Genomic DNA, 20,676 nt, shown 5'->3' on the forward strand with positions numbered 1-20,676 from the left:
CAGTAAAACTTATGCAGAGGAAGAATGTATGTTAAAGAATTTGTGTATCATGGTGGTTACAATCCAATAAACTAATTTTAATACTGAAAACATGAATTTGACTTTCAGTAGGTATTATACAAAATAAGCACTTCTTAATGTGGTTTAGTTCTTTTCTTGATGTTAGTATAGGGAACAGAAAGTTCTACTGCTTTATATTCTAATAGTAGAGTCTAAAGGCTAAATACTGAATAGTACTTATTTCAGACTTTTTGAAAACTGTTATTTACAAACCTGTCTTCCATCAAGATCCTTGAAACATGATGGGTTTCACAAGGTAGTAAGTAACAGAAGTTCTGATCCTGGGGATGCAGGAATCAAGTTGGGTGGACATCCAGAACTGAGAGACTTAAAGTAATTGGCAAGAGCTGTAGCATTGGTCACAGTGTAACCTCATTAACTCACTGAAGTCAGTCTTTCACTAGGGAATAACACAGAGTAACCTCATTAATTCACTAAGCTGGTCCCTAATCACTCTCTTAAAGTACTTTAGGAAGTGCCCAATGTGATGTTAATACAGCTTCTTAGAAATGAAAATAAAAAAAAATCCTTTAATTTTCATATTCATTAGGAAATGTTCCTAAATAGAAGTTTGAACTTTGGAGCTACCTATTAGCTCCTATTGGCCATTGTTTCCTATTTTGAAAGAATAAAGCATATTTAATAGATTTTTCTTTTTTCCTGTGTTAGAGCACTCACCACTAGCTTCTTGTTTGTTTTACTGCAAATAGGCTGTTGTACACAGCATGATTCCCCCTACTTCCGCCCCAACTTTGAGGATAAAGCAACTTTTTTTTTTGTCATAATTTCTTTTTTTTCTAATATATATTGCTACTTTTAGTTAATATATGGTCTAGATAAAGCATCCCAATACCAAAACTGTTTTCACCAAGTTGCTTTCATGTTTAGAAATTACGCACTTTGCTTTTTTTCCTCTCTGTGGAAGTCAGGGCCTGCAGCGATGGAAGGTTTTTTTGTGTTCTTTTCCCTTGGAAATCAAAAGTGTCATCTGCCAGTAGAAGGCAGTGTGCTAAAAACTGGTCATTGTGCCTTGTCACATCAGTTCATTTGGTGCCATAGTTTTGACCTTAGCCTCCACGCTGTCCTGGGAAGTTTTGGTAGCCTTCATTTTCCTATTTAGAGAGTTTTCTAAAGGTGAGTCTGATATGCAGCCACTGTGGTACAGCAGTCCTGAAGTGCTTTGCTTCACTACCGGTCAAAAAACGTTTTAGTTCTGAGCACAGTCTTAGTTGGGCATTTAGCATTAGGATCTGTATTACTGATGGGACCTAATCTTGTACAGCAAATATTTGAGACAGTTTTAGTCCCATTTGATTTATTTTGGTCTGCTTATGGAAGCCAGTAGGGGTTTATCTGTGAATTAAGGAGTAATAGAGATGCATACTTACCGTGGCTGATCTGACTTACTCTTTGGTTCCTGCTTGTGTTGATTGTATTTGGTTACTTGGTGTTTCATTGAAAAGAAGGGCTGGTTCTCAGAAGGTGTTTGTCTCAGGACCTGGTTGCTGGAATTGCTTCCAGGTGAACAGTGGATTTGTCTTTCCTGTGCTCCCTTTGCTTACACTTCAGTAACAAGGTGCATTTACTCAAGATTGGATTGAGTAAAGACTTGATGACTACTTACAAAGCCCATTTACACAATTTTGAGCTGTGAAGACCATCCACTGAGTAAGGGCAGAATTTTACCTTTTTCTTAGCGGTCAAGGGCCAGCACACAGAAATCCACGTGACAGAAGGGAGGGGTGTACTCTAGACACCTGCTGTATGGCTGTGACAGTGTTGCATCCCACTGTGTGTTGGTATTCCCATTTACCCCTTCCAGTCCTTTCTCTGCCACTACTCACACATGCAAGTTCTCGTCCCTGAGACGTGTGTATCAGATTCTCATAGTTTCAGCCATAAGACCCCTGTGTAAATAGCTTAGTGTGGGTTTGGGGATTAGAAGGTGATCTCTATAAACCTGACCTGTGTACTTCTGTTTGTAACACAGTCATTGACAGAAAAGTTACTTACAGCATAATGACTGAAGTTCTTCGAAGTGACATCCGTATGATTTTATGCTATCATTATTCTAACCACCTGTTTGAGAAGACTATGGCTGGAGCACTGGGGATGTGTTGGTGTGCTGCCCTTCTCTGCTATTACAGGCTCAACAGGCTGTGTGTGTGAGTGACAGAACTGGTATTTTATGTTCCCTCACTAGCAGGAACCGTAGGGACTGCTAAAGTCCAAGAAGACTTCAGCCACCAAAAATAATCTGAATTTATCTGTATAATAATGTGGGAAGATTAATTTGCATTCTCTTGTCTATATCTGTACAATAATCATGTTGTACAATTATACTTGAAGTTTTCTAGGATAGAATCTGTTGTTTTGCTCTGGTAGTGCAGGGAGATCCTGAGATGAGCCCTCAGATGCTACAGTATGACAAATACTAATGACTTGTGTGTTGCAAGTAATAGGTTAGAAGGAGGTGCTAAACATTGTTAGGAACTTTTTTGGATGGGAGAAGACAATGCGATGAGAAGTTCAGAGCTAGTGATGTGTGAGGTTCAGTCTTGATCTTACGTGTCTAACGATCACAAGACTGCAATGAGTTAAGGTGGGAAGACAGTGCTTCCTCCCTGCTATCTTATGTGATGTAAATGAAGAACAGTCAGTTACATTTGTCACAAGAAGCTCCTGCTGCTAGGTTGTTTCACTTGGTTCAGCACAGAATACTGTTTGAATTCTAGGAAATAAATAATATATACTGATAGGTTTGGGTTTTTTAATCTTGTCTCAAACTCTTGACACCCACAGAGTGAGATTATGTGAAGAAGCTTGAGGATGGCTTCTTGAAGATGTATTTCAGAAATGCATGAAAATACAACTTTGTAATTGTGGTCTCATAGAATTATAGAGTCTGTAACTGACCAGAAAAGCTGGTATATATGAGTAGTGGAGAACCTTGTATACTGGGCCGGCACAGAAAACATGTTTTTTATTCCTGCTGATACCATTACAAGTTCAAAATGGTAAAGAACTGTGCTGCTTAGAACCAAGTATAACAATGTGTTGGCCTGGAATAATGTTACAGAGCAGTGCGCAAGACACCGTAGAGGTCCTGTCTAGGCAAATTGCTGTATTGCGGGCTGCTTTGGCCCAAGTGTCTGAGAATACAGACTTAATTTTCAAAGTCAATGTCATTGCTGCTGTCATGCTTTGGGACTTGAAAAAAACAAGTTGGATCTTGTGCCAGCTATGACCTTTTTGAAAAAGTAGTAGCTGTACATGATAGATTATTAATGCAGTTTATAAAACAGTAAATAATAAAAGCACTTTTTGACAGTCTCACTGGCAAAGACTCAAGGCTGATGGAATCTTGGTCTGTCTGTTTTGCTTTCCTCAGAAATACTTCTGCACACATGTTTCGTTGCCTGGTATGACTTCAGGGATAATAACATAATTTGTATTCCTGTACTGTGTAGAATTTGAATCAAGCTGTTTGAATTGAGAGAGACATGATGGGGAAGAAGATGACCCAGCTGTACATTAAATTTTAGTTATGTGCTAAAATAGTAAGTGGCTCTCATTTGCTGTTTTGGAGACAAGGACAAAAATTCTGGTTTGATATTTTTGCCATGTCCTGATAACAATGTAAGAAAAATGAAGTTGAGGTTTCTGTTACTTCTAAATTTGTATTTTTACTTTCAAGCCTGTGATTTCCTGTGTGTTGCTTTTTTCTTTTTGCTGCAGGAAAAAGAAGGGGGAAAAACCACTTTAACTAAAGCTTCAGTATTGCTTTTTTCCCCTCCTGTTTTCTTCAGTCCTACTTATTGTCCTTAATACATCTTTACAAATGTTTCTGCTGCCTCTTCTACGCAGTGTAGTCCAGCTCTCCAGTTCCTGGTTGCTAGCAATATCCAACAAAACTACAAACCAATCAAAAAACCCGAACAACCAACCCCCAGACCAAATGCAAGCTGTTAAAAGAAACAAGCATCAAGTACATAGAGCTCAGAGGTCGAAGTAGCTTGAAAGAATTTTCTGTGAAAACTCATGTTAAAATTAGATCAGGCACTATTTTCAGAAAGGATAAATAATTTATTTTTTTCAGAACAAGTGAAGTTCTTACCACTGCTGCTTTTATAGGAATTCAGTGTGCATTGCCATAGTCTACAAAACTGTTGAAGTCTGGGTAGCTGTTTTATTTTGAGAACCAAGTAATTCCCACAGGTGAAGTGCATGACAAGTCTACAGTTTCTTCCTGAAACCTTGTGATAAACTTGGTTACTTTATTGGAGGACTGGAAATAATTCCTCTAAATCAGAAAACAAATGTCATGATGGCAGTTGGAGGTTGCTGTTTGCCTTCTAATTGAAAAAGTGTGGGCTCTGACTAATGTAGCTAGAGGCTCCGGCAAAAAGGCATTTTAAAAAAACCCAAACGCTTCATTTTTTGCCAGTGAGCTGTGCTCTCACAAGAGTGTTGCTGATACAGTGTGCTGACATTTGTGTGCGGGCAAAAAATTCAGTAGCAATGATAGGCTCTTAGTAACCTTGTATTTTTGCTGTATCTGCTGGGTAATTGGTTCTTGTGGACAGGTGTTTTTAAGGACAGGAATAGATTTCTTCCAGATTTCTAAATTTCCATTAAAAAAAAAAATACTGCCGAGTTCCATTTGTGCTGTGTCTTTTTATAAGCCATTAAGTCATAGAAGAAATGTAAATGTTACATTTGCTTTTAACTCCCTGCAAAAATCTTGATGATTTTTTTTCTGTTGTTTTCTTTGGATATCCAAGAAATGGTTTACTTCTGCGTGCTAGTGTTACAGTGGAGGCAGTGGAGTTCCTGAGCTTCCATGTGGCTATATGTGGGTGGTTTTGGTTCATTTGGGATTTTTTTAAGATTTGTATTTATTGTTAAGTTTATTTTCATGCAGTATGATGTTGGACGAGCACAAAGTTCATAGCAGTGTTTTAGTGATCTGTCTGGTGTGGCATAAAATGCGCTGTAAAAAATCCAACAGAAAATACTTGTTCAAATAGCACTGTCCACTTTAATTTTTATATACTGCAGTACCTCTTGTGTATGGTGGTCATCTAATGATAAAATACAGATTTCAGACTACTCTTTCCAGAGGGTGTCTTCAAAATGCTAAGTTCTTTAAGAAAGATGTGGAGTTAAATAGCAGATTTCTTAAGAATAACAGACAATATAGGCTGGATAGGGCAATATAAGTATTGAATATGTGATTTAGCTTTATCAAAGCTTCTTTTATTAATTTATGTCATTAAGGATCACTGGGTAATGTATTTATTTGTCAGGCAGTATTATTTAATTACTTCAAAAAGCATAGGCAGAACTTCAAGGAAACTATTAGTGTTTTGCTGTCCTAAGACTTGGTGCCTCTGCATGAGTCACTGTGTGTACCAAATGGGATATGAATGACCTCTGGCTTAGTCTTCAGAATGATTGATGATGAGTACTTCACCTGTCTTCTAGACCAAAAGCATGCTATTACTTCTGCTATTTTTTAGTTTAGAAAAGTTTTAGGCTTTCTTTTGCAGACCAAAATCCTAATGTAAGAAAAGTTACAGTATTTGCTTCCTGTAGATTTAGTCTCATCTCCTAGATCTAGGGATGGGGTATCCAGTTAATTTGAGTACTGTCACAGCATATATTCCCTTAAGTCCCCACCACCACCTCGGAAGTCTTCTGCCACTGTAGTGAGCAATCATTATGTTATTTATTGCTGAGTAAGTATGCTATTGGAAGACAAATTGTCTTAAAGTATAGCTTCATGTCTTAGAACTTTTGATCCAAATCAGTCTTAACCACAGCTGCCATAATAGTGAAAAGCCGTCCATTTTGTGTCCTGATAGGTCAGAGGGGTGGAAGGACTGCTGCAGCTTGCTTATTCTGTTTTGAAGTCATGGAGGTGTTCTTGACTGTCCTTGTGTATGGAAATGAGCCTAACAATAAAGAGGAGAGCCAGAGGCTACTGAGACATGGATATGAAGACAAACTGTAATGGAAGCAAGCTAAATGAGTTAAATATGTTCTTAGTGTGGTTAGGGAAAAAGAATGAGGCGACATGCAGGGGCAGAAGCTGAAATAGGATAAAAAGACAAGCGAGAATGCTTGTAAAATAGGGAAGAAGGACCACTCAGAATTAAGTTGTGTAGCGAATCCAAAATCTTTAGTCACTGCATCAATATTTCATGGTTAAGTTTAAGTAGCTATTTATAATCATGAACCTTGAAGCTTTGTTAAGAAAAAATGCATTTAGATTCGTTATGTGAGGTTAATTCCTAAAATAATTTCCCGAGAGGATAATTTTTTCCCTGAACAGTTGTAAAATTCCAAGAATTTTTTTACGTTGTCTTTGTTTGGTTGTTTTGTGGTTTGTTTTTTTTTTTTTTTTTCCCCCTGCTGGCTTCCTCCCCTAGTGCAGTGAGTGTTCAGATTACTGACTGGAATTTTGGAGTGTGTATGAGATGTGTGCATCCTAGTGTTCTAAATGAATGCCCTAAACCAATTACAGAGTAACTGAGCAAATCGTGTTAGCGTGAAAAATGTTGATCTGTTAATGTGAAAGTGTATGAAATTACTTGATGTAGAGAAACTTACCTACTTAGTAATGCACTGTTGTGTGTTTGCTTTTTTTCTTCCTGCAGATGCCCTCCTCGAACTTTTTTACCAGCACTGTGCAAAATTTTTCTTGATGAAAGCGCTCCAGACAATGTATTAGAAGTAACAGCTCGTGCCATAACATATTATCTGGATGTATCAGCTGAATGCACCCGAAGGATTGTGGGAGTGGATGGAGCTATCAAAGCACTTTGTAATCGTTTAGTAGTTGTTGAACTTAACAACAGAACGAGCAGAGATCTGGCTGAGCAGTGTGTGAAGGTGTGTGTACTGAAGATCCTTCTTCAATAAGGAAGGATCTGGAAAAGAAGGAGCTGGAAAACTTGCTCTTGTTTCTGAAGAGTTTCCTTGTATTCTAATCCTGTTCATTTTATTAAAATGCGAAGCCTAACCATGGAGTATGGTACATGCCAGTGATACTGCTTATCTTTGTCAGTCTGCTGCTCTTCAAAGCTGAGATTCCTTTAAAAAAGTATTGAAAAAAAACCAAAACAAGTTAGAAGGAAGTTTTACTCTTTATATTGTGTGTCTAGAATGCTAAGTCTAATTTTGTACAAAAAGGGAATGAAGAATTGCTCCAGATACAGATAAATTACCTGCTATAAAAGATGATCTGCTCTCTCTTCAGTAGCACTACACACAGCTCTTCTGCACCCTTGTAAAGTTTTCAGAAAAAAAATCAAGACCCTTAAAATCTATTATTCAAAGCATAGCTCATGGCCATGTGATATTTTATAGTTTAATTCCTTGAATACCACGGCATCAGACTTGATACATGTACTTACTAGTTTCTAGTCTACTCAAAAGTATATCACTGGAGGAGTGGAGTAATAGTACTCTTGGAAGTTTCGGAACTCTCAGTTGTGTGTTATCCAGAGACTTAATTTTCCCAGGAAAGGATACTGTTTTCCAGCTGTCTCATGAACACCTGTTGTGACCACGCTGTTGGGGGACGTTCTTGTATTTGCCTCTGTATTTTTGAAGAAAACTGTAACTACTAGAGTAGTGAAGGCTTTGGCCCGCTTTTGGGAAGTGGGGTGGGATTTTTGTGGTTTTGTTTCATTTTCTTAACAGTTTTGTAGATGGGTAAATAAATGACTTTTTATATATACTTCATTCTGATTAAATTTCATTTTGTCATAGGTGTTAGAATTAATCTGTACCCGTGAGTCGGGAGCCGTGTTCGAAGCTGGAGGGTTGAATTGTGTACTGACGTTTATTCGTGACAGTGGACACCTTGTTCATAAAGATACTTTGCATTCAGCTATGGCTGTAGTGTCCAGACTCTGTGGAAAGATGGAGCCTCAGGATTCTTCATTAGAGATCTGTGTGGAGTCGCTGTCTAGCTTATTAAAACATGAGGATCATCAGGTAATGTAATATGTAATAACATAAATTTGCACCTCAATATACTGTGAATTTAACTTCCTTTATGCTTAATAGATAGAATGTTTAATATGTTTAATAGATGAATATTTAGGTATTTTTATATAGCCTTCACAACTATATGTTTACTTAGTAGTTATATTTAGATATTATGATAGCTTCCTTTACAATTGTGATAAGAAGATACAAATATGCTAGGTGCTTGACTTCAAGCACTGTTGTGTGAATATGATCTTGATCTCTGAAAACTTGATTGAAAAACATCCTGTAACTTTTATCAGTGTATTTTGAAATAGTTTCTGAAGTAGTTATTGTTGTATGACTGCACCTCTGTCACTATGAAATCTGAGCATAAATAAGAAACAAAAATAATTTTTTTTTTTCCTTTTGCCAGACTAAGAGAAGCAATTAAAACTTCCGTAATCAATGCTAAAATACTACAGTGGAAGCCATCTTAAGTGGCAGTACTACTGTAGATGAAGCACTGCTTTTCTATTGCAGTTTTATTAAGTTGAGATGAAGTACTGCATGTAAAATCTAGAAAATGAATTCTAAAGGGATTCTCTTCCTACTAGTAGAATCCTTTTGTGAATGTCATACTAATGCTTTGCAATAGGTCTTTAGCCAAATTCTTGCTGTACTCTGGCCAGGTTTTCTGTCCATATCATTCTCAGTCCCCATTTTGTTTCCACCTCTGTCCTCATTCCTTTCTCTATACCCCTTGGCCCCAGTCTGGTTTAAGCAGCACATCATATAAACCTTTTTGCCTGTGAGCTTAATTTTTAAAACATATTTTTAGGGTTTTTTTGAAAGACCCAGTTGGCAGGGGACTGTTGCAGTAGCCATTTCAGAATAAGCTACCATGTCTTTTAAACATTTCCTAGCTTTATTAATGCACTGCTCATCTCGGGCAGTCTAATCCTGAAGTCTAGACTCTAAGTCTGTAGTATTTTAGCTGTTTTCCAATTTATAATGTGTTTGAAAAAGCAGTTGCTGGGGCTGTTGGAGATCTGAATGAAAGTTCAAATTAAGTTACTCTGTTAGCAGTTAAGCTTTAAGGTAAGCATGCTTAAGATTGGGGTAACCCAGACAATAACAAGTAAATCTCTGCCACTGTCCTTGAGAAACATGGTTTTTGTGAAACAAACCTCAGGTTTATAATACATGTTGATGTGTGTTATGGATTTAACCAGCAACTTGCTTTGTAAAGTTTCATTGGTGCTGTGTTCTCCCCTCCTGTCTTTTTACACTGTTGGACTTGGGTACTTTTTGTGAGGGCTACCAGTTAGTACCATCACTTGGAGGAAAAGTTCAGACCAGATGAATGAGGCCTCAAGAACAGCTTATCTCTTAAGTTGGTTGCTGGTTTGGGTTTTTTTGACATTTCTACTAAACTTGTGATTCGTGAGAACAAATGTAAATGCCTTCCACAGTACCCTCTTGCTTTGTAAGCTGATGCCACTAATGCAGTGTGTTAAATAAGCTGAACCTCTCCTATGTATTTCTGACAGAGGACATGAGTAGTGACCTTTACCAGTTTAAAGAAAAAATGCCTTGCAAATGAGTCCTGGTAAACCAGAATGCTTGGCATGCAGGGACCATGCCAGAAGTTTAACATGCTTTGCATTTATTCATGACAAACTTTGTTTTTCAAGTCCTTACAAACTTAATGGAGATCCAAGATTTTTAGCTTCATGATGCCTGGCTAATACTCTAATCTTGTTCTGTGTGTTGGTGAGTGACTGTCTGTAAGCCCTTGGTTTGTGATGGCTGACAATAATTTGAAAAATGGGCTGTGCTAGAAGTTGATGACTTTTTAAGGAGTAAGGAGTGTAGTAATTTAGATTTTAGTAAAGAATAGATAATGCGTTGGCTTTTATTTTGTGGGTTTTTTTAGTTATTTCTTGACACTGGTCTGGTTTGCTACTGCAAGTCTATGAAGGCAAATGTGCCTGAAGCAGTTCATCTTGATGTGCCTATGCAAACTTTGAAAGACGGAGGTACTTTCAGCGTATAGATGAGAGAGATATTAAACGCAAAACCTCCCTTTCTTTTCAACACTGTCATGAGAAGAAGTTGGATTTTTTCCTGGGCAGTTGGCCAGCAGTGATTTTTATCTGGATTGTTAAGAGGATCAACAGTAAGCCTTGTTTCTACAGTATCACTGCTGGTTTGTGGGGTTTTTGTGGGGTTATTTTTTTGTTTTTTCTTTGGTGACAAACCTAAATTTGGGAGTTTGTATTCTACTGTCTCAAAAGTACTTCTTATCCTTGGGTCAGGTGCTCAGTGGGCAGTCTGCATTATCTTAGGGTAAAATCTGCTTTTCCCAGTTTGTCCTGCTTTTAGGCTTGGTCCAGGTGAAAATTTGTTTTTACTTAAAAGAAGCCATGTAGACCTTTAAATACAGCTTCAACAGTGGACAGTTGCTAGTAGGGATTATAAAGAGTTGTGTTTCCCGTAAGAACAGCATGTATAGCTAAAAAATTTTAAAAATGTGCTGCAACATATTTGAATTTGGCAATTTGATTATTGAACATGTTTTTCCTAGATTGATGTGAGGCTTAAAGGAGATGTTCCTAATGCTGAGCTGCAGTCAAACAAAAATAGTTTCCTTGATCTCTATGTATCATCAATAGAGAGAAAGGGTGAGGGGAACCCAATGGCTGTACAGCCTTTTAGTGAGCAGTTCAGGGTATTGTTGGGTTCCAACTCCACGTTTCTGCCTTAAAAAGCCCATCTTCTCTGTTCATTGACCTTAAGGGGAACCTGTGGAAATCAGGTCCCTCTGTGTGTCCGGTGTTCTTAAATATCTCCTTAACATCTTCTCATTTTAAGTAACAGAATTTTCATGATTTCTCTTGTACTTCTTTCTTAGGTTTCAGATGGAGCTCTGAGATGCTTTGCTTCATTAGCTGACAGATTCACACGGCGTGGAGTTGACCCTGCCCCATTAGCTAAGCACGGATTAACTGAGGAGTTGTTGTCTCGCATGGCAGCTGCTGGTGGAACAGCATCAGGACCATCTTCAGCTTGCAAACCAGGACGGAGTAGCACTGGAGCTCCAGCTACAGCTGCAGACTCTAAATTAAGTAATCAGGTGTCAACTATAGTAAGCCTGTTGTCAACCCTGTGTAGAGGCTCTCCAGTAGTAACACATGTAAGAAATCCTTTTATGCTACGTCTTTTTGTTCTCATAGGGTTTTTCCCTTTGTGTACTTTAATATAGGCAAGATTTGTTTTTCTATTTTGTGTATCAATACAGAAATTTTTAGACTTTATTTTTATGTGTATACATATAGGTTATTTATAAAGAGGGGAAGAAAGGAAACATTTCATATGGAAGTGACACCCGATTCTGATAGTATTTTCTAAAGCCCTGTATATTTTTTATTGTTCAGACTTTTAATTATTTCCAGGATCTCCTAAGATCTGAACTTCCAGATTCTATAGAAAGTGCGTTGCAGGGTGATGAGAGATGTGTACTGGATACCATGCGGTTAGTAGATCTTCTTTTGGTGCTACTGTTCGAAGGGAGAAAAGCCCTGCCAAAATCCAGTGCTGGATCTACAGGCAGAATCCCAGGGTTGCGAAGACTGGATAGTTCTGGGGAACGTTCTCATCGGCAGCTGATAGATTGCATCCGCAGTAAGGATACTGATGCACTAATAGATGCTATTGACACAGGAGGTAAGCAAAAATACTCTGAAAAAGAAAATGAGATAAAGTATCTTTTTATAATCTATGGTGTCGTAAGAAATGCTTAGGTAGTGCCTTGAAAATCTTTATGTACTTATTTTGTTGAATACACAACAGGTCTTGTTAGTAATAATTCCTATGCTACTTTTTTTAATTGCAATTAAGAGCATAAATGCTTTTCTAGAATTATTGAGGATGTTGTTTTTTTAAGACCTGGTGTTTATTTCAAGAACACTGATGAAGTTAAATCTATAATTCTGGGAGCTTTAACTATTTGTATTTCATTGCATCTTTCAGCTTTTGAAGTAAACTTTATGGATGATGTGGGCCAAACTCTTTTAAACTGGGCCTCAGCTTTTGGAACTCAGGAAATGGTAAGTTTTACAGAATCTTAAAGACTTTTAGGCTATGTACATAAGGAAACATGGAAAAAACTAATTTCCTTTTTCTTGTTTAACAGGTAGAATTTCTCTGTGAAAGGGGTGCTGATGTAAACAGAGGTCAGAGGTCATCCTCATTACATTATGCAGCATGTTTTGGAAGACCTCAGGTAGCAAAGGTATGAATCAACCTGACACTTAGCCTTGTGCTGGCTTTTTGCCTTGTTCTGTGCAAAATGTCTTCAGTGCAGTATGTCTGATGTGTGCCCTGTCAAATACTTACATGTTCTTTACAGTGCTCATGAAAAAAACAATTTTTTTTTCATCATGACAGGATAGTGACATGAATAAAAGTTTTATATTAGCTTTACAGATATAAAAAGCATGTAATGTCCTAATTTTTTTACAGCCATGAGAAGAGTGTAGGAAAAGTATATGAAAAACATCTTTACTACTTTGACAGGAAGAATCTTAATTTTTTACTTTTTTTTTATATATATATATGTGTATATATATGTATGTATTTAAAAATATTTGTTTCCAGACTCTGTTGAGACACGGTGCAAATCCTGATTTAAGAGATGAGGATGGGAAAACTCCTTTAGACAAAGCTCGCGAAAGGGGACATAGTGAAGTAGTAGCTATTCTTCAGTCTCCAGGTGAGTGCAGTTTTTAATTTAATGTCCTTGCTAGTAAAAATGCTTATATATAGTAACTCAATTATTAGAATTTTACTCTATTAAGATTAATAAAGATCTATATAAATAGATAAATATGTAAATATATATGTAAAATAAATATAAATAAATTTATAATATATATATTTATCTATATATTTATCTATCTCTACTAACATTCCTTAGACTGCAAAATGTATATAAAACCAGAATATTTCAGGTGTTCTTAAGGAATACGGATTGCTAAAGACACTGCTAGCTGGCCACAAGCACTGTTTTCTGACAGTGGTCCTGCACCTCAGTTGTGGAATGGGGATAGACTGGGTTTTTTTGCTATGGGCTCAGAGGATGTCAGCCTTGGTAGCCTCTCTGGCATCCTTTCTTTCTACATGGGAACTGCACTTTACCTGTTTGTGGGACTTTTGTAGAGCTGGAGCTGCAGGTGGTTATGTGTTCGTATTTCAAGGACTTTGCCTGTCTCCTATGAGTGGTCTTTGGTGGTGGTACTTGAAAAACATGTTTGATAATGAGTCTTGCAGGCATAAATTTTCTATTTTTAGCGATGCATATTTCATTCAGGCACTTAGATGTTAGTAAAGAAAACTCTTAGATTTATTTGAATCGGGTGGGGGGTGTTATTTGGTTTCTCAGATTTTGCCATTGAACAGTTCTGGGAAAAAAAATTTTCCAGGGGACTGGATGTGTCCTGTTAACAAAGGTGATGAGAAGAAAAAGAAAGATGCAAATAAGGATGAGGAAGAATGTAATGAACCCAAAGGAGATCCAGAAATGGCACCCATATACTTGAAAAGATTATTGCCTGTGTTTGCACAAACATTTCAACAAACTATGTTGCCTTCAATAAGGTAATATTGTCATGATAGACAATTTCCCTGCTTATTTTGAATTTCTTAATAGGTTCTGTTAAAAAAAGCCAAGATTTTGTTTGTTTGTTTTTCATTAAAAATTACAACATGGTACTTAAACATAATTCTGTTTGAATAGAACTGGTGGTTTGAAAGGTGGTGCAAGTCTGATTTTTAATTGATATTTTAAATAGCAGGTTTTTTTCTGGTGAAATAGTATCTTGGAAAAAATATGGTTGGTGAGTCAGAAGTGGGAGAGCACAGCATACTTGACTATAGTAGAATGATGAAAGAATACTATGTTCATGTAGTACCTTGTATAGATTGTGTATTTGGTTACAGCCGTTTGTAGCCATTGTAATGAAAGTGCGAATTTGCAAGAGGTGAACTAATGAGGTGGTATCAAGATAAATTCATTGCAAAATTATAAGACTGGAAAAAGCTATTTTAGAAGGTTTTAGAAGACTTCTTAACAGCTTAAGTGTTAATCAACTGGAGAAAATACATCTTACTGAGAGATTTAAAAGAATGTAATCTAATTTAATACTTAAAAAGGAATACTGAGGGTGGATAATGGTTGTGATAAATTGCTTCTGACCGTACCCTCTCAGCCTTTTACACTATGAATTTAACAGTTGCTTAATCTTTTCTATTTATGTTCCCAGTGTTTATAGGTACTTTGGGGGGAGAAAATAGAAGGTAAAAAGGGACTTTAGTGGGAAGAAACTCTACATGAGCTAAGGATAGGGAGCTTTAACTAGGTCATTTCAAATGAAGGAAGTAAGAAACTGTGTTAATAATCTGTGCACTATTAACTGTTGTTGCAGATTGTGAAAAGAAGTAGTTGGCTTTCTGTATTTTAAAGTTTTCTTTATTAATTGGGTAAATAATGTTTTTAAAACTCAGTCAAATAAAAAAATTCAGCTTTAGCTGTAATTTGGATTGGCTTCCAAATTAATTGCGGTGTGGAAAGCTATATGATCTAATAGTAATTTCAGACGTTAAAACTCTAGGGATCTTGCCAAAACATGGGAAGTATGTGACAGAAATGGAGGGCTGGCTACCGGGGAGGAAGATGAAGTGTTTAGAAGTGAATTGCCATTACTGAGCGTGGGTAAAAACAGAATGTAGAACAGGTTTACCTGGGGAAGGATTAAGGAGAGAAAAATACGTTAGACCTCCTAGTACTGTATAATCAAGAAAGTTCAGTAGGTGCATTATTCTTAGAGATAATCTAGGACTTCACAATAACCAATTTTTGTTTTCAATAAGAAGGTCTGAAACTCAAAAAAAGAAATATTGTTTTGAAAGCATGCATAAATATAGTGCAAAAGCAGTTTTATCTTAAACTGTTTTGTTGCTTTGATTACTGCTTACTTTAACGTTGTAAGAATATTTTTTCTTTTTTTTTTTTTTCTTTCCCCCCTATGATCTCTTTTTAAAGGAAAGCAAGTCTTGCCCTTATTAGAAAAATGATACATTTTTGTTCTGAGGCATTGCTGAAAGAGGTTTGTGACTCTGATGCTGGACACAATCTGCCCACGATACTGGTTGAGATAACAGCTACAGTTCTTGATCAAGAGGTAGGAAGAAGGAAAATGTCCTTGTATGTAACCAGTGCAGAAAAGGGGGTTATACTCATTGATTCCACACACTTGTTAGTAGCTAACACTAAAGTGTTCATAGCACCGATCTGTGACAATATATGAAGTTAAGCATGTAGTTATTTTTAGGTAAGGAGATCCTCTCTTATTTTCTTTCCATCCGATGTATTACAGGATGATGATGATGGCCATTTGCTAGCCTTGCAGATCATAAGGGATTTGGTGGATAAAGGTGGTGATCTTTTTCTAGACCAACTGGCTAGACTTGGTGTAATTAGTAAAGTGTCAACTTTGGCGGGGCCATCATCTGATGATGAAAATGAAGAGGAGTCTAAGCCTGAGAAGGTAAATACAGAATTGATAGCTTTATTTGTTCCTGTGAAGCCACCTCTTCTAGTACAATTTTCACTGTTAAGAAAATGTCTAGGGTAGGGTAGTTAGGTTATTACGTGAATGCTTATTGTATGCCACTTGTTTTAATTGTTTTTGTTACTTCGGTTTTTGTTAGCACATTGTTATCTGCTGAGTTTTCCTACTGTAAAGTACTTATGGTCAAGTTGATTGACATTTTTTTTTTCTGTAGTGTTTTGAAAATGGCTGCTAAGCAAAATGAGGCCTTTCTGCACAAAGGTCATCTCTTAGCATATGCGCATCAAATAATTGCAGGTGTTTCAGACATTATTATTGAATATATCAAAAATATTTGAAAAAGGAATTTTCTTCATAATTAAAACCTTAAATGCATATTTACTAATTTCCACAGTCCTATTACTGACCACTCAGATGAACTGAATGGATAGCAGACTACTTCTGTTATCCATTCAGTTAAGATATATAGTTAAGTCTTAAGTGTATAGTTAAACTTTTTACTGTTGGTTTTGGGTAGCTTGGGGCTTTTTGGTGTTGGTGGGGTTTTTTATTATTAAAAGTATTCTTTAATAGAATAAATTTTACCAATAGAAGTATAGTTCCTATGCTTTTGGTTTGAGTGCTTTTTTGCCGCAAGCCTTTATAAAATGCCTGTTTTGTGTTACTTTTTGGTGTGGTTTTTGGTTTTGTTTTTTTCTGTTTAGTGTGTCAGGTAGGTTGCGTTTTTGTTTTGGTTGTTTTTTTGCTTCTTCAGGTGTTTGGTTTGGTTTGTTTTTCTTTTGCTGAATACAATTTTATTACAGGAGGATGAACCACAGGAGGATGCAAAAGAACTGCAACAGGGTAAACCCTATCACTGGAGAGATTGGTCAATCATTAGGGGAAGGGACTGCCTGTATATCTGGAGTGATGCTGCAGCCCTGGAACTGTCTAATGGTAGTAATGGATGGTTCAGGTTTATTTTGGATGGAAAACTGGCCACAATGTATTCCAGTGGCAGCCCTGAAGGAGGATCCGATAGTTCAGGTAGTATCTTTGCAATTCAAGTCCAAGTTAAGTTTTGAGACTGTTACATTTGTTTATATAATTTCATTGGAGCTATTTTGTTTTGCAGGAATTGGCTTACTAAATAGTAAAGGATGTAAACAGGTGGAAGGTGGTCAGTTAATTGTGATGCTTTTTATCAGATAGCATGTGACCATAACTTGACTTCCTTGGTTAATTGTGTTAAGCAAACATCTTGCCAGTAAAAGTGTATTAACTTTGTTTTGTTTTGGTCTTCTCCATGCATACTTAATTTTTTCACCCCAGTCATTAAAAGCACTTTGTAGTGGCCGTCCCAGGAAAAGCAGGTTGAAATGGTGATTTGTTGTTTGCTTCTAGCTAGCAGAATGAAATTGCATGTGTTTGAAGACAAAGTAATGGAAAGTTTCTCATTGAGATTGGGAAACAAATTACAGTGTCTTAATTGTTTGTTGGAGAGAGGATAAGGGAACAGACCTTATGCACTGGCAATGCACAGGTGGTTTTAATTTTCTGTACAGGATACACAACTTGGTCTGAATGCAGAAACAACCCTCCTTTATTGTTTCTTTTTTGCAACAGTTCATGCATTTATGAACCTCCAGACATAAAATGCTTTGCAATGTTATTATGTTTTCAACAAGCTATTGAGTGAAATAACAGAACATATTATCATTCAGGATAGAAAACAAGTGCTAGTGACTTAATCCGTTAATTTTTGGGGCATGAAGACAAAATGTGATACAGTGTGTTTCTGGATTATAACACAGCTGGAAACCACTTCTGGTATTTTTTCTAGATTTGTTTTTGATCAGAAAATTTATCATTGCATTCTTTTAAACCAGGCTTAATACTTTAAAAGGTAAACAGTTTCTGTGATAAGATACTTGCTTATCACATGTTTTAGTTTGAAGATCCATGAGATTAATTTCTTAAATGCTCACAGGCCCCAGATGCCAATTCTGCTTTCTTTTTTCTAAAAGATGTGGGCGTGAGGATGATGCTTTACTATTTCTTTGCAACATGAGTGGAATGGGCACAGTTCACATGAAGTTGGAGTGAAGAGAACCTGAAAGTCAGATTGAGAATTTAAGATCTTCTTAAAAAGATTCTTCTTAAAAAGATTTAATAAATCCTGGTTTTGAAGAAGATAACTAGCATGGATATTATGGAAGGAAAGGAGCTAACTAGGATTAAATGAGGCTTCTTCCAACTTTTTGTCTGAGTGCTGACATTGCAGTGTAATTTGCCTGAACTTTAACCATTAGCTCTTAAGTGTGTGCAGCACCCTCTTTACTAAAGAGATAAGAAGCTAGTATTTAGTAACTAAAATTACTACCATACAGTATAGACTCAGAATAGTATCTTACAGTCCTGAACTATACTATATGTTCTGACTTACTAAATCATTACTGACTGATCTCATGGTATACTTTTTAGTAATTTCACACTGGCAAGAATATAGAGGGTTGAGTAATGGAATTTGTTAGTGTGTATCGCATGATCAAAGTTGTGGTGGGAGGGGGAAATATAGATCCTGTGAACGTTTTTTGAAGGTCTGTACTCACCCCTCTCCACTAGCTTAATCCTTGTTTTGTTTGAATTTTTAGAAAAAATGAAAGTTCAATGCAAAAATTGAAATTTAATGGTAATTGTGAAGCTTTAGATGAGTTCCAAAAATCTGTCTAAGGGAACCCAAAATTATTCTCAATCATGTGTAATCCTCTCACTTTTAGTGCAATGTGCTATATAATAAATCTGTTAAAATGTGGTTATGTAAATCTGGAAGAGTTCCATTAATAGGACTTTAATTTTGCATATGAAATTTTACAATTCTTTTTACAAACCTCTCTGGATGTTGTGAATTTTAAGCAATAATGAATGTTATGCCTCAAGAGTGCATATATATTTTTGCGTAAAGATTGTTCATTTTTGTATTATAAAACAATAAAAATGGTGCATTTTGAAACCTAAAGCCTAGGCAAACCTAGAGCCATGGCAGCAAAAGGAAAACAGCAATTTTACAAGTGCGTGGACTATAAAAGTTGTATTTATCAAATCACTATGCTGAAAGGTAAAGATACTTGTTAACTTTGAAGTTGGATGTAATCTTTAATGAGGTTATTGCATTTTTATTTTAACTGGTATTTTTATTTTTTGAGTTATGAACTTGTCAGATTTTCTGGGATTGTGTTAATTAACATTTCCAGTGTAGTGTCCAGCTCTTTTAATGACCTCAAAATATAATTCAATAAAAAGGTAGTTGTTTGGAATAATTCCAATTAGGCTAGATTAACCTGGATATCTTTTTCATCTGTTAAATATATCCATATAAATATTAAGTCCTAATCAAGTCTTGTGTGGTGCCATTAAGTTAGTGTTTTTATTAATGTCATGTTTTTCTCAGAAGTATAGAAGTCCTTAAAATTTCTGTACTAAAGAAGGAATAGGAACATCTACATTAATGTCACTGTATTAAGTAGTGTGACTGTGGGTTTCTTTCTCTGAGGTGAAGTTAGAGGTTCTACAAAGGAGATGAAGACAAGTTTTCAGTATATTTTATAAAAAAAGTATTTTTGTTGCCACTGTGACATTTAACCTGAGCAAGCAGCTGTTAGCTCAAGTTTGCTTTTGTCTGATGTTGCTTGTCAGACTTTTTTAAATATATTTTTTTGCTTGGCTTTTATGTCTTCAACATCTTTTGTCCACCTGCTTTAAGCTGTTAAGTTGATTGCTGTTTTCCTCTTGGAGGATTCATTTAATGTCCTAGTCCTAAAAACTCTCTTTTGAGAATAGTTCATGCTGGCTATAAAAAGATAAGTTATTTTTTGCAAGACCAAAAGCTTATAATGTATTTCTTTGATCTTCCCATTGTAATTGTGAAGATAATTTAATACATCTGTCAATAGCACCATTGATAAAGAATTGTGTTGTCCGCTTTGATGCCATCATGGAATAAATTGCTATTGAAGCACAGAAATATACTGGGAAGAAATTTAGAACATTTTAAGACCCTTAATTTCAAACTTAATTTTGCATTGAATGTACTCAGTTGTTTTGCTCTCGCAATTGGAAAAAAAAAAAGTTTGAGAGGTATGATGGTTGAAACAATTGTGGGAAGAAAAAATGCGTGTTTTTGTTTTTAAATAGAAAGTAGGAGTGAGTTCCTCGAGAAGCTGCAGAGAGCTCGAAGCCAAGTAAAACCATCTACCACAAGCCAGCCAATTTTATCGGCACCAGGGCCAACTAAACTTACTGTAGGAAACTGGTCACTCACCTGTTTAAAGGAAGGAGAAATTGCTATTCACAATTCCGATGGTCAGCAAGCTACCATCCTGAAAGAAGATCTGCCAGGCTTTGTGTTTGAATCTAACAGAGGAACAAAGCATTCTTTTACAGCTGAAACCTCTTTGGGTAAGTATGTAGGTATGTGTTATGTGCAGGTAGGAGCAAGTGTAAATGAGATAGATTTTGTTGCTTTTCATAGCAGTGAGAAATGTGTGACTTTTCTGAAAATACATTGCAGGGTCAGAATTTGTGACAGGCTGGACAGGCAAAAGAGGAAGAAAGCTGAAATCCAAACTGGAGAAGACAAAGCAAAAGGTTGGTGAGCACCTGTGAATTGTATACTTAAAATTTGAGTTTGTTTGATTTTATAATACGCTTATAGAGTTGTAGTTTCTTCGTAGAGAATTAAAATCTCTGATTTCAGTTTGATAAAGTTTTATGCTAAGCTTGAAGGGAAAAACTTCACTTGCAAGAAAGCACTTCTGCAGGTGCTTTTATGCAACAGTCTTAGTAAAACTCCGTGCTGTCCTAGAGAAAAAACAAATTTTCTTTAAAAAATGTAAGGAAATCCAATCCTTCAGACCCATAGTTGTGTAAATCTGTAGATTTTTCTTTTTGCCTTTATAAAAGAAAAACTGTTATAAAAAGAGAAGATGTTGTGATCAGTACTACAGTTGTATCAGAGGCATGT

At 36.3% G+C, this 20,676-nt stretch overlaps 1 protein-coding gene across 10 annotated transcripts in view; it reads left to right on the plus strand.

Annotated features, from left to right (window-relative positions):
- HECTD1 (HECT domain E3 ubiquitin protein ligase 1) overlaps positions 1-20,676 on the plus strand; it is a 59,108-nt gene that overhangs the window by 10,837 nt on the left and 27,595 nt on the right. For 4 of the 10 annotated variants that reach the window (XM_065686443.1, XM_065686450.1, XM_065686453.1 and 1 more), the window contains exons 3-16: positions 6,723-6,957; positions 7,840-8,067; positions 10,958-11,239; positions 11,481-11,769; positions 12,076-12,152; positions 12,239-12,337; positions 12,703-12,817; positions 13,527-13,701; positions 15,146-15,284; positions 15,480-15,650; positions 16,478-16,700; positions 16,789-16,833; positions 19,848-20,123; positions 20,224-20,300. In XM_065686443.1, the coding sequence (XP_065542515.1) occupies positions 6,723-6,957; positions 7,840-8,067; positions 10,958-11,239; positions 11,481-11,769; positions 12,076-12,152; positions 12,239-12,337; positions 12,703-12,817; positions 13,527-13,701; positions 15,146-15,284; positions 15,480-15,650; positions 16,478-16,700; positions 16,789-16,833; positions 19,848-20,123; positions 20,224-20,300 (2,431 nt within the window). The remainder of the gene's footprint in view (positions 1-6,722; positions 6,958-7,839; positions 8,068-10,957; positions 11,240-11,480; positions 11,770-12,075; positions 12,153-12,238; positions 12,338-12,702; positions 12,818-13,526; positions 13,702-15,145; positions 15,285-15,479; positions 15,651-16,477; positions 16,701-16,788; positions 16,834-19,847; positions 20,124-20,223; positions 20,301-20,676) is intronic. The other 6 variants (XM_065686448.1, XM_065686452.1, XM_065686444.1 and 3 more) reach the window with 5 other exon arrangements.

The sequence above is a fragment of the Lathamus discolor genome, chromosome 6, assembly GCF_037157495.1.
Source record: "Lathamus discolor isolate bLatDis1 chromosome 6, bLatDis1.hap1, whole genome shotgun sequence".
NCBI lineage: Eukaryota > Metazoa > Chordata > Aves > Psittaciformes > Psittacidae > Lathamus > Lathamus discolor.